The sequence below is a fragment of the Mesoplodon bidens genome (assembly GCF_964165515.1).
Source record: "Mesoplodon bidens genome assembly, contig: HAP1_SCAFFOLD_856, whole genome shotgun sequence".
Taxonomy (NCBI): Eukaryota; Metazoa; Chordata; class Mammalia; order Artiodactyla; family Ziphiidae; genus Mesoplodon; species Mesoplodon bidens.
Window position 1 is genome coordinate 27,400 of NW_027672177.1, and position 13,664 is coordinate 41,063.

At 47.4% G+C, this 13,664-nt stretch overlaps 1 protein-coding gene across 1 annotated transcript; it reads right to left on the reverse strand.

Annotated features, from left to right (window-relative positions):
* Positions 1 to 8,570: 8,570 nt before the first annotated feature.
* Positions 8,571 to 13,459, reverse strand: LOC308610515 (protein FAM170A-like; the record flags this gene model as incomplete). The annotated part of the gene is made up of 3 exons (XM_081259621.1): positions 8,571 to 8,659; positions 9,259 to 10,117; positions 13,390 to 13,459. The coding sequence occupies 3 exons, from the start codon at positions 13,457 to 13,459 to the stop codon at positions 8,632 to 8,634; spliced, it is 957 nt and encodes a 318-aa protein (XP_081115747.1). The 3' UTR covers positions 8,571 to 8,631.
* Between the last annotated feature and the right edge of the window lie 205 nt (positions 13,460 to 13,664).

Here is a 13,664-nt window from a genome sequence, read left to right on the forward strand (position 1 = left end):
CATTACTCAAGAATGTGTTATAAGTGTGGTGTGTATGACACGTGACTGGTTCTTATAGAGGTATTTAGAGATGGCTGAAGTTAGCTGTGTTTGTGCAAGAGTTGAGGAGATACATATATATATAGTGTGTGTGTGTGTGTGTCCTATATATATAGTGTGTGTGTCTATATACATATCTCATCTCCAGCGTTTGGTGTTGGAGGAGACGATTGTGATACAGGTGGGTTGTATGAGAACGTAGTAGAGAAGGGATGCATGTATATACCTCCATGTGCTGTGTGTGGTTTACTAAGGAAGTTATATGTGGGGTGTGTGATATTTTTGCTGTATCAGAGTGTACATGGGTGTATGAGTTACTGTCTCATGAAACACCCCTAACAAGAATTCTGTATACACTCTTACGTACACCGAGTGTCAGCCAGGTCCAGGCAGGGTGACAAGAACTTTACCACGCAGACTTTATATCTGGTAAGCACTCTAACCCCATTCATCTCGCTCTTCTCTGCACTACCCCCCCCCCCCCCACACACACACACGAACACACAGGAACACAGAGCAAAATATTCTGAATGGTCAGGGGCAGTCATTGCCTTCCCCAGCCTGTCCCAGCCACTGCCTGGAAATCTGCCTGCTGTCTAGAGCTCCATTCCCAGGACCCATCCTACAGTCTCCAGGGCCCTGGGCCTGGTAGGAGCTACTGGGCTCTAATCTGGGGCAGAGGCCTCTAGCTGGAGCTCTGGGGTGACCACCCCTCTCCCAGGGCAAGCTACTCGCCTACATTTAATGCACGCAGGCACCCCGTGGCCCGTGGCTCTCAGAGCTCCCCGCAGGACCCTGAGGCCATTTCTCACCCCTGCTCACGCGGTCTCAGTCTCTGGAAAACCCTTCCCTTCCCTTGATCTCCTTTGGGAAATTCTTCCTGTTGAAGGAATAAAACCTCCTTGCTTTCAATATGACACCATCCCTAGACAAACAATCTTCTTTCAAAGTGCATTCCACTTGTCAAGATATTTTTCAACAGGGCCTTCAACTCATGGGGCTTCTCTTTCCACTTTGGTAAAAGAGGCCAAGCAACTCATGGGTCTCTCTCAGCATCCTTGCATCCTTCACATCCCCCACCTCATGACCCCAGGGAAAGATCCAAGAGAATAAGAGAGAAATCGGGGACTGAGAAAAGCTGCACCTCTAGGTCTGTGCAAGCAGGATGCAGCCTGCTATGAGTCCGACAGAGCTCCAGGCCCGGCTGCCCCAGGGGAGAGTCCTCAGACCAGCGGAGCTGACCTCCCATCTCCCAGGGGGCATCTGGCCGTTCTGTGCCGTCTCACACCACAGGGACCCTCCGGATGGATACGGCAGCGTCAGTGAGACAAGGTCTCTCGCTCCCTGCTTCACAGGTGACACGTTCTCAGTCCCCCCCATCCTAGAGAAGGTTTAGTTTGGCAGAAACCCATGTGCCCCAGCATGTTGCCCCCCACATACCTCCTCCGTTCTCGGCAGTTTCCTGGGACTCTTCATTTTCCAGATGTTTCCTCTTTTGTCGCCGTTTCATGGTACCAACTAGAAGTCTCCCTTAGAAGATGCCTCAAGAGATGTCCAACTCCTCCTCTTCCCTACAGGTTGGCCCTTGTTGGCTCTTGGGCAATCCGTTGAAATGATTCAATACAAATAAAAATAGTCAAGTCTCCTAAATGGCTGAAAAACTTGTACCACTTAGTGAACCAGCAGTACTGCCTAGTGCTCACCAGGGCTGTTATGTTTGCAAGGTTGCCAGGCGCACAGTGGAATTCTGTGACCTCAGTGATGACATCAGAGCATTCCGTGGACCTAGGTGGAGCACAGTGTCTGCAATAGCACAGGCCCCATTTTCAAGAACATTTCCTTTTTCCCAGCTGAACCTTTCCCGTGAAAGGGAAAGGTTCATACCATATCTATTATAAATTGTATCATACCATGTCTATTATAAAATTCACATTTTGAGTGGAGATCTTTTCATGTCTTTTCTAGAGAGATTTAATATGAATATTTTCAGTGGTCTCCAGTTTCCCTGTGGATTATTGACATTTTAAACTCTGCACTTCAATTTTCCCTCAATACGTGTAATTTTGTCACAGCTATTTCTGTACTTAAAGATGAGGAACTATATAATTGATTTCTTCATTTTTTTCCCATCTCTTTCCAAGGTACTGCATTTGATTGTGTCTTACGAATGAGTGAAAAATGCTAGTCCTTGAGTCAGGACGTTGGGCCCTTTACCAAGTAACTCAACCTATCTGGGCTTCAGCTTCTGTATGTGCCATCAAGAGGCTTGGACTAGCTGACTTTTCAAATGCTGTGTTTCTTTGATTCACTCTCACTTACTGATCTGCCACTTAAGAAGAGGGTCTGTTCTCATAAAGTAACAACAGTCTTTTCCTAACCTTGGGTTGGGTGGAGTTTAACTGTTCGTACTCAGTTTGTTAGTTATATTGCCTTCTACGTATGCTTAGCTCTAAATAATTTATATGGCTCTTGTGACAATTTTTAGATCTTCTTTTTTTCTTATTTTCTTTTACACTTTCTAATTTGTTATCGCCAGTGTAGAGGAGCCTGATTGACTTTTAAAATTTATTGATCTTGTATGTGTGTGCCTTGTTGAACCGTCTTATTAGTTCCTGCTAGTTTATCTGTGGGTTCTTTTGGGTCTCCTAGATAAATGAGCATAGGAAATGTAAATAATGTGTTCTTTGGATAAAGTTTATTTTCTTGCATCTATATATATATAGAAGCAATATGTTGAATTGATTTAAATATTTAAATACTTACATACCTGTTATCACAATCTAACGTTCTTGATCTTATTTTCTTTCAATCAATATTATGTTTTCAAGATTTATCCACGTGAATCCATATAGATCTAGGTCTTTGATTTTTGACTGCTTGATATTATTTCATCACATGCATATAGCATCATTTATTTTCCATTCAAGCATTATTGGACAATTGGATTGTTTCCCTCCCTTCTCTAGAACAAACAACATTTCCTAGAATATCCCTGAAGATGTCTGACAGTCGAGAAGGGCCAGGCTGCCCGAAGGATTGCTACTTGCTTTCAGCCACCTTCCAACAGGCCGTCTCCAGCCAGCAATTTGAAGCACAGCTGAAATGAAAACTGCCCCAAATGTGAAGATCTTAGGAGCTTCCTAGAAGGTGGGAGGTTAATGATAGGCATCCTGCTGGGATCCCAGGGGAGTCTGAGCTGGCCTGAAGCTCATCTTCCTCCTCCACCGCTCAAGAGAAATGTGGAGGAAAGAAGCCTTCAAAAACTCTGAGCAGGCAGAGGGAGAGATATTGGGGGCCGAAGGTGTAACTGAGGTCTTGGAGTGGGCTGTGAGCACGCAGAGCCTCTAGAGAGCCAGGCTCTGCCTTCTGAGAACTTCTCCCCTAAGGCTGCTCATAATTCAGGTGATACCAGCCATATAGAGCCGACTTGGCCCACACTGTCACAGAAAGCCTTATCAGAATCTCTTCTTCTTCATACACTCTTGTGTCTGTTACTTGGCTATTGCCTTTGGTACTCCACTGATGTGAACCACAGTCGCCAGGGGATGGAGGACACTAGTGACCCATCTTGCTCTGTGGCCTCAGTCCACAGCTTGAGGGTAAGGGAAGAGGCCAAATGAAGGTCAAGAAGGAAAGATGGAGTTTGAAGAGAAGACCTGAGTTAAGGGTGTCTTCTCAAGTCTTGATGACTGAAATGTAGCTCCAGTACCTGAAGTCCTGCTTGTTCTCAAGGCTGACCACGGGGCTGGGTGCACTCAGTGAAGGAACCGTATACACTTAGTATTTCCTTGCTTGCTCACACTTGCCCTCCTCTGATACACCCTCTGCAAGACTGCTCTTCCCCTGAAACAACTTTCCACCTGCCACTGTCATCTCAGGAACATTTGCTTCCCCTTCCTAGTGTCCCCCTAGAATGCCATTGCAGCCAATTCATAATTGGATAATCATGCTTCTTACCATATTCTCAGCAACTTCTGAAAACTTTTATTCACTTTATTCCATAGTCTTCACCCATCAATAATCTTCCTTAACTTCCTAGCTGCAGGTTAAGCCATTCGGAATCATTTCTTTTTCTTTCTCTTCTTTGGCAAATCCTTTCTATCTTTTAAGGTCTTTTTCTTGTCTCTCTACCATCCTGCCTTGCTGAACTTCTTTTTTTTCCGTTTAAGTAACCTTTCAATCTCCTTCCCCAATTTCCTCATAAACATTGAGAGTTTATTCCTCACACGTTAGACAGCGGTTTATGAATGGCCAGGCATAATGGACTCAGAATGAGTTGGCACCCCCGAGGTACCTGTCTTGCTGGGGAGCCACAGGTGAAGGGCTGGCTGCTGGACACATGTTTGCATGGAGTCAGGCTGAGTGGCCTCAGGGTGTTTGCTCTGCACTTGTGTGTGTTTCTCCCTAGTTGGTTTCCTTGTCCAGCCACCTGTGACCTCCCTCCATCCAGCCCAGGGAATCCTTCTCATCACAGGGGTAGGATGTTTGTCTCATTTTCCATCACATCCTTTCCCCAAAGTTTGGTTGTGAGTTGTTCCCATTCCAAAGACCTTTCCTCTTGGAAGAGAAAAGAGAAAATCTTGTCCCTCCTTTCCTCTCACTTCACTTCTGCTCTATTATCTCCTCCGTCCAGAATGGCCCCCTGACTCAGATGGGTGTAGATCCAAAGATGGCAAGAACTGCCAGCAATTCTGAGATAATAATACGGATGGATCAGGAAAACGTGAAAACCTTTATCCCGCCACATTAAAAAACATTGCGCTTCCAGTGTATTCAGAGTCTCAGTGTAGAAACACAAATGATAGAGAAATTGAATTACACTCAAGTTTTTCTTTCCTGCTTTCCTGTTTTATTCTAATTCTCCAAGTTAACATGATAAACTATTTGTTAGGTAAGCTTTCAGACATTTTCTACCCAGGCACACTTTTCTTTTTTTCACATAAGAGTGTGAACTAGGTCACTTTCAACATGCTGTGATTCTGTGATTCACTGTCTCCCACCGAGTCATCCACTGATAAAGTCATCTGTTTCATGGAGAAATATTTCCAATAGCTAATAGCCAATGTCTGTGGAGTGCTTACTCTGTGTCGGTTTCTTGTAACTACTTTACAGATCATTTGTACAACGTACCCATGGACCAGGTACAATTATGACCCCCAAGTGACAGATAAGTGCAGATAAGTACAAATAAATACAGAGGCCAAGTGACTTGCCCAAGACACTGGAGCAAATCAAAATCCATGCCTGTGTAATCATTTTGCCCTATTGCCTCTGTCTGGGAGGCTTGATGATTTGGCAACTAAAACCTTAAATATCATGTTCCATTTTTATATCTGTGACACAAGCGTGGGGCTGTGATATGGGGTAACTAACCTGACTACTTTTGAAAACACTTATGCACCTGGATGAAAGTAAGCCAGGGACTGCAAGCTATAGATTTAAGGTTTCCTACCAACTTTTAAAAATAGCTTCTTGAATGCAATTTATGTAGTGTCAAGTCTAGGATGTAGTCCAAATAGTAACAGAAAAATGGAGATATGTAGAAAAATACTTAAAGTTGACAAGTATTGGGAGTGTAGTATTTTTGGGGCCAGCGTGTAGACCACAGGAAAACTTGCTGTTTCCATCCCAGAGGGAAGAGCCCTACGTTGCAACTGCCAAGGTCCCTGGGGCAGCAAGTGTGCTCACTGCTTCGTAAAGAAGCATCCTCAGTTTGATAGAATCATATGGGAGCCTTACATTTGGTTAGCAGTTCTACGTTTTTGATGTAATAATATTTTCAGGGTGTGGGAGGGTATCAAGCTCTGAAAATACCCTTGGAGAGATTTGCTTATTAAGTTTGGCTTTTTCAGTCTCCCTACTACTTCTTTACTAAACACCAGGCGGTTTCCTTCACTTTTCAGACCCATGTTGTTTTTCCCTTGTCTAATGAACTTTGAAATACTTTTGGATGAGCTATGAAGTTTGGGAAAAAATAAACATCTCTTTAAAATAAGGAAGATAATAACAATGACAAGTAGAAAAAGCTCTAAAACAGAGAATATCCTCCATTCTAGCCAATGACTGGGACTGGAAGGTTCGTGCTCGCTGTCCAGGACGTAGAAATAAAAGCTGAGGAGGCGCTGAGGCGTCTCCTGGATCTCTATGAGCCTCCATCATTTCTGAAGGGTAGGGTTGACAGATAAAATATAGGCTGTTTAGTTAAATCTGAATGTCAGAGAAACAACAAGTACATTTTTAAGATTAGTATGCCCCAAAGAGTTCATAGGATCTACTTATACTAAAAATAATGACTTATTATTCATGTGAAGTTCAGGTTTAACTGGGTATCCTGTACTTATATTTACTAAATCTGACAGCCCTACTGATGATCCACAATGGAGGCAGTTGAGAAGCGGTACATGCTGGCTCTCGGACAGTCAGAAATGGCTTCAGCAGATCCAGGTACAGTATGAAATTCTTTTTGGATGTAGCTCAGAAGCCATGGCCAGCCCTATGACTGCAAGTACTGCCTCGGGTTTCCCTGAGGTGGGGTAAACCTTCCTCTTAATGGCCTTTTGGTAAGTCTGGAAGACCATATCCAAGGGGAGCCCCAAAGTCAGTTTCATCCTCACAACCATGTTTCCAATTCCTGGAATTGGCTGCATGTGACTCACAAGAGCTGAGGAGGTTTGTGGAAATTGGGAGTGTCATAGCTTGAACCCTTTGTAGGTAAAGTTTTGCTGTTGTGAGTGTTTTAACAGGAGCAATGTGAAAGACTCCAGGTCCCCAGGTAGATAGAAATAATCCTGTTCTACCTCTGTGTATGTGACAAGTCTCTAATAGTTCAGAGAGCAAGGATCTGGTCTTAGAAAGACTGATCCAAGCTTGGATGTTTCTGGTGACAAGGCAAGGTCCTGAGTTTCAAGTTCACCTTTTATGGTTGAGGAGACAATAAGGTGGTCAGAAGGGAAATCATGGAGGAGACCTTGGCTTCCTCCATCGTGCAGGCTTGTATATGTGGTTCTATGTAGATTGTGTTTCAAAGGTGGAGCTTGTTTACAACTATGAACATTCTCCGATGTGCTTTTTGGACCTTCATTCCCAGAGCGAGAGCAGTGCCGAGGCTCTAGAAATGCCATGGATATTCTGAGCTGTCAGTGGCATTTCCCAGGTACTGTTGCCTTGGTGCCGCTCCTTGAAATGTCCAAAGGGATTATCATCTGTCGTGTGGCGGGTGCTAGCATTGTGAAAGGTCGCTGCTGCACCTGGCTCAGAGGATTTCGGATGTGGTGGGAGGAGTAGTAGTGCTACGACTATAAATTGTATCACAGCATATCTATTCCATCTTGAGAGTGGGGTTGGGGGGTTCTGAAGGGGGGCTTTTATTGTACTTTTATACATTGTACCCTTGAAACTAATTCAATGTTTTAAAATTAATTAAGTTATTTTGGGCTGCATTGGGTCTTTGTTGCTGCTAGCGGGCGTTCTCTAGTTGCAGTGAGCGGGGGCTACTCTTGGCTGTGGTGCACGGGCTTCTCATTGCAGTGGCTTCTCTTGTTGCGGAGCATGGGCTCTAGGCACGCAGGCTTCCGTAGTTGTGGCACGTGGGCTCGGTAGATGTGGCACACGGGCTCTAGAGCGCAGGCTCAGTAGTTGTGGCGCGCGGGCTGAGTTACTCCGTGGCACGTGGGATCTTCCCAGACCAGGGCTCGAACCCATGTCCCCTGCATTCGCAGGCATATTCTTAACCACTGCTCCACCAGGGAAGCCCAATAATTCAGTTTTTTATAAAGAGAAGATTCCTAATAGTATTCCAAAATTTTAAAAATATGTAGTTGGATAACACTATGAAAAATTAACTGATATATTCTTTTATTATTTCTCTTTGCTCCCTGGATTTTTGTCCCCATCCAGTCAGCTAGGCACTCTGAGTTCACTGCATTAGGAAGGTAAAGACTCAGCAGAAATGAGGGAGAAAAAAAGAAAATTCTCAGCTTTGGAATGTTCACAACGGAGGCCACAGTAGAACAGGTGAGAATTCTGTGAACAAAAACTAAATGTCGTCTCAAATGCAAAACAGTATTCTCTGCACTGGGAGGCAGGAGAGCGAGGGAGGGAAGGACTGAAGGAGAGAGATCAGTGTGGCCAGGGACATGGAGACTGTGCTTGAGGACGATAGGCCCAGGAAGAGAATCAGAATCTGGAGAAGATTCAGCCTGCACGTGATCATTGCCTCCAGCCAGCACCCTCATCTCAGACGTTGGGAAATTCAGAGAGAGAGTGGGAGTACGTCAGGAGGGCCACGCGCATAGTCTGTGTGGCAGGGGTTGTGGCCATTCCCTATTTGTGAGGAGTCCCCAGCAATTTGCAGGCCTCTTCTGGAAAATGCTGGTGGACGTCTCTAGTGCTTATGTGAAAGCTTGTTCACAAACCTTGAAAGATACAGATGTAGATGACAGATAGATGCATAGATAGAAAAATGTAATTAAATAAAAGCTCCAGGAAAGGTTTGGAAAATGCCCTTTATTGCATAGGACGCTTCTATCGTCATATGATGTTAGACTGAGTGCCGGTCCCTTCATCCTCCTTCAGACCACGGCCTTCTGTCTGCTACTCTCCCGAGGGTCCTTTCTTCTCCCTGGAAGGGATAAAACAAATGAGGTAGAACAGGAAGAGACAAGCAGCACTCCAAGCTCTGCTGGTCAGGGTTACCCTCCAGCGTTGCCTTAATGCTCAGAGCCACACACACCACAGTGAGCTTGGCTCCAGATCAACTACCACGCAACGAAGGTTCTGGAACATTTCCATATCTCGGGGGACCTCATTTCCACGTGACTCTCTTTCATATTCCCCTTTGTCACAGAAGGCTAGGTCCAGTGGTCCGGGTGAGATCTCGGCTCAGGCCCAAGGCTCTCAGACCTCAACGGTCTGGTCCTGCCAGGGCCCCTGTCCTCTCTGGAGACCACTCCTGGCTCTCTCTGCCGAGAAGGCGCTGCTGGCAGTACGTCCTCTAAGAGTTGAGGTCCGTCGTGCAGACCCTGAGAAAACTCCTAGGAAAAGGCTCCACCTTCTTGTTTACGTCAACAGAGCTCAATGCCTTTGGTAGTGCTGGGTGTGTCCCATTTGATGCAACTGCAGAGCCATTAGGTCAACCAGCACATGTGTGCGGCCCCTTCCCTTAGACTCCTCTGGGCCCTCGTGACATAGGCTCAGAAGACTGCCAGCCTCAAGCCTTACCTCTTCCGAGGGACGGCCACACCGTCTTCCAGGATCTTCTGTCCCATGAATCTCAGTTGCTGTTTGGAACTCAAAGGAGAGAAAAGACCCTGCCTGCGGGGTCTCTTTGGGCTGGGGCCTTCCCCCGTGGGCTGCGCTCCCTCATTCTCCTTTTCTTCTTGCTTCTCTTCCTCCTCCTCCTCCTCCTCCTCGTCGTCCTCCTCCTCCTCGTTCTCCTCCTCCTCCTCCTCGTCCTCCTCCTCAGGGGTGCTCTTGGGTTCCACATTGCCCATCAGCTGGACCATGGTGAGATGAGAGACACGGCAGCTGAAGCCCTCCAGGATGCCGAACTTCACGTGCTGCTGGAGGATCTCCAAGGCGGGGAAGACCCGGCAGCAGGCCATGCACCTGAAGCCGGTCTCCATGGTCACCATCCAGTCCGCTGTCTTGGCGCTGGGTCTCTCCTCGACGGCAGGTGGCCCTGATGGGCTGCCTGGCTCTGCCCTTTCCTCATACTCTTTCTCCTCCCCAGTGGGCTCACTGTCAGACAGGAGGCTTTCGGTGGACACATCAGAAGAGGGCTCAGTGGCTACTGCGCACACATCCTCAGGAAGGGTCACTTCTTCTATCCTCAGCTGCTTTTCAGGCAACTCCAAGGGTTTCTTTGTCTTCCAGGAGACAGCGACACCCTTGTTCACTTGTACCTGCATGTAGTATATTTTCATGCCCCTTTCCTCTTTGTCTGGGTGCAGATAGTTCTTAGAGGGTGAAGAGGGTGAGGAGGAGACACAGTGTGATGGGGGAGCGGTCTCTCCTTCTCCCTGATCCTGGGCTAGGGGTGCTCTAGGCTGGGCAGTGTCTCGATGAAATCTCCGGATTCCTGAAAAAGGAAATTAAAATCATAATAACATGCATGGGCCATGCCGGAAGCTGAGGGAGCAGGTGTGGTAGACGAGAGAGGGACATTGGCACGACATAGCTATGTCGTGAGCTTGGTGTCTGTTGGCCGTAGGACGGAGTGGTGTATCTGGTGTCATCTGTGGGCTTTTCATGTGCGTGGGGGGGATACTGGAGCGGTGTCTGTATACAGGGGTGTGGAGTATGGTGGTGAGGGCTGTGGTATGTGAGGGATGCGGCTGGATGCGTGTACGACGAGGAGTGTGAGTTTGGGAATATCGGTGGTGCGTTCCTTGTGGAATGGGGCTGTGGTGCAGGAGGAGAGTACTGTGGAGCACGTGCTTGGGGTTGATGTGCACTGAGAAGGGCTGTGCCTGGAGGGCGCGTGTATGTGTGAGCTGTGTGGACCTGAGCTGGATGGTCCTGCTCTCAGGCTGGAGGTGTATGATGCAGAACTCTGTCCTTCTCTGGAAGCAAAGGCAAAGACAAAGCCTACATTTTCCTCTGAAGATGCTTAATCTGGTCCCTCTTCCCTCCACCTCAAGCCCAGACCTTTCCGGCCCCTGCTCCTTGACTTCCCCACCATGGTAGTAGCAGTATTCACACACACACACCCAGACTCAGCTGGCATCCACGCCCTCGGAACAGCTCAGCCATCCTGCCCAGGCTCCTCCACAGAGCCCTCATCACCTCTGATGACCCTGGGTTTCCTCTCAGCCTCCCTGGGATCTGTGTGCCTCCTGCCTCACAGCCAAGCACCCCCTCACCTGAGGAGCCCTGCGCCCTTACCAGCGTAGCTGAGCTTGCGCCGAGTAGAAGTACAGAAGAAGTATTTAGAGGCAGAGGAGACCTCCCCTGGCCCTGGGCTGCAGCCTTGGGCCACCACAGTGGATCCAAGCCGAGGGGGATCCTCTTGTGACTTCGAGATTCCTGAGGGAAGAATGAAAGGCTCAGGGTGGGTTCATCAGTCCTCTGTCCACAAATATTTACTGAGTGTGTGACACGTGTCAGGTGCAGTGAATACACACAGTTGAGAGTGTGGTTCCCAGTGGATACTCCAGGATTTAATTCCAATCCATACTTATTCTCTCACTGTCTAGTTGGTAATGTAGGCCTCGGTGGTGACTGTGAGTGTGTGGGAAGAGTGAGTGATGTGTATCAGTTAAGTCTGTGGTAAGTGTGGGGTTGGCATGGGGAGCACAGTGCAGATGTGTCTATCTGTGTGTGTGGCCTTTGTGTGCATGGTTTCTGTTCACAAGTCAGGAATTCTGGGACATGTAACTTTTCCTCATTACATGGTGTGGCTTGTATTTATGGTGCGTGTTCATTCATTCAGTCACCAAGATTCAGTAAGCAGCTACTCCTGTGTATCCGGCACTCTTCCATTGTTGTAGTCTTTGGTAACGCTGCACATTCTAGTAGGGGAAGACACACACTAAACAAAACTACAATAAATATATAATACATCAGCTGGTGGTAAGTATATAAGGGTTGCCAGACTTAGCGAACAAGAATACAAGGCACCCAGTTAAATTTCAGTTTCAGATAAACCCAGAATAATTTTTTAGTGTAAGTATTCCCATGCAGTGTTTGGCCTGACTTAGTTTTAGTGTAAGTATGGCCCATACAATATGTGGGACATACTGCTACTGAAAAATTACTTGTTGTTTATCTGGAATTCAAATTGAACTGGATAGCCCATATTTTCTCTGGCAATCCTGACCTGGGTTACTGAGACTGTGGTTTACTGTGGTTTGTACAAAGCGGGTCTGGCATTACTCAAGAATGTGTTATAAGTGTGGTGTGTATGACACGTGACTGGTTCTTATAGAGGTATTTAGAGATGGCTGAAGTTAGCTGTGTTTGTGCAAGAGTTGAGGAGATACATATATATATAGTGTGTGTGTGTGTGTGTGTGTCCTATATATATAGTGTGTGTGTCTATATACATATCTCATCTCCAGCGTTTGGTGTTAGAGGAGACGATTGTGATACAGGTGGGTTGTATGAGAACGTAGTAGAGAAGGGATGCATGTATATACCTCCATGTGCTGTGTGTGGTTTACTAAGGAAGTTATATGTGGGGTGTGTGATATTTTTGCTGTATCAGAGTGTACATGGGTGTATGAGTTACTGTCTCATGAAACACCCCTAACAAGAATTCTGTATACACTCTTACGTACACCGAGTGTCAGCCAGGTCCAGGCAGGGTGACAAGAACTTTACCACGCAGACTTTATATCTGGTAAGCACTCTAACCCCATTCATCTCGCTCTTCTCTGCACTACCCCCCCCCCCACACACACACACACTCACACACAGGAACACAGAGCAAAATATTCTGAATGGTCAGGGGCACTCATTGCCTTCCCCAGCCTGTCCCAGCCACTGCCTGGAAATCTGCCTGCTGTCTAGAGCTCCATTCCCAGGGCCCATCCTACAGTCTCCAGGGCCCTGGGCCTGGTAGGAGCTACTGGGCTCTAATCTGGGGCAGAGGCCTCTAGCTGGAGCTCTGGGGTGACCACCCCTCTCCCAGGGCAAGCTACTCGCCTACATTTAATGCACGCAGGCACCCCGTGGCCCGTGGCTCTCAGAGCTCCCCGCAGGACCCTGAGGCCATTTCTCACCCCTGCTCACGCGGTCTCAGTCTCTGGAAAACCCTTCCCTTCCCTTGATCTCCTTTGGGAAATTCTTCCTGTTGAAGGAATAAAACCTCCTTGCTTTCAATATGACACCATCCCTAGACAAACAATCTTCTTTCAAAGTGCATTCCACTTGTCAAGATATTTTTCAACAGGGCCTTCAACTCATGGGGCTTCTCTTTCCACTTTGGTAAAAGAGGCCAAGCAACTCATGGGTCTCTCTCAGCATCCTTGCATCCTTCACATCCCCCACCTCATGACCCCAGGGAAAGATCCAAGAGAATAAGAGAGAAATCGGGGACTGAGAAAAGCTGCACCTCTAGGTCTGTGCAAGCAGGATGCAGCCTGCTATGAGTCCGACAGAGCTCCAGGCCCGGCTGCCCCAGGGGAGAGTCCTCAGACCAGCGGAGCTGACCTCCCATCTCCCAGGGGGCATCTGGCCGTTCTGTGCCGTCTCACACCACAGGGACCCTCCGGATGGATACGGCAGCGTCAGTGAGACAAGGTCTCTCGCTCCCTGCTTCACAGGTGACACGTTCTCAGTCCCCCCCATCCTAGAGAAGGTTTAGTTTGGCAGAAACCCATGTGCCCCAGCATGTTGCCCCCCACATACCTCCTCCGTTCTCGGCAGTTTCCTGGGACTCTTCATTTTCCAGATGTTTCCTCTTTTGTCGCCGTTTCATGGTACCAACTAGAAGTCTCCCTTAGAAGATGCCTCAAGAGATGTCCAACTCCTCCTCTTCCCTACAGGTTGGCCCTTGTTGGCTCTTGGGCAATCCGTTGAAATGATTCAATACAAATAAAAATAGTCAAGTCTCCTAAATGGCTGAAAAACTTGTACCACTTAGTGAACCAGCAGTACTGCCTAGTGCTCACCAGGGCTGTTAT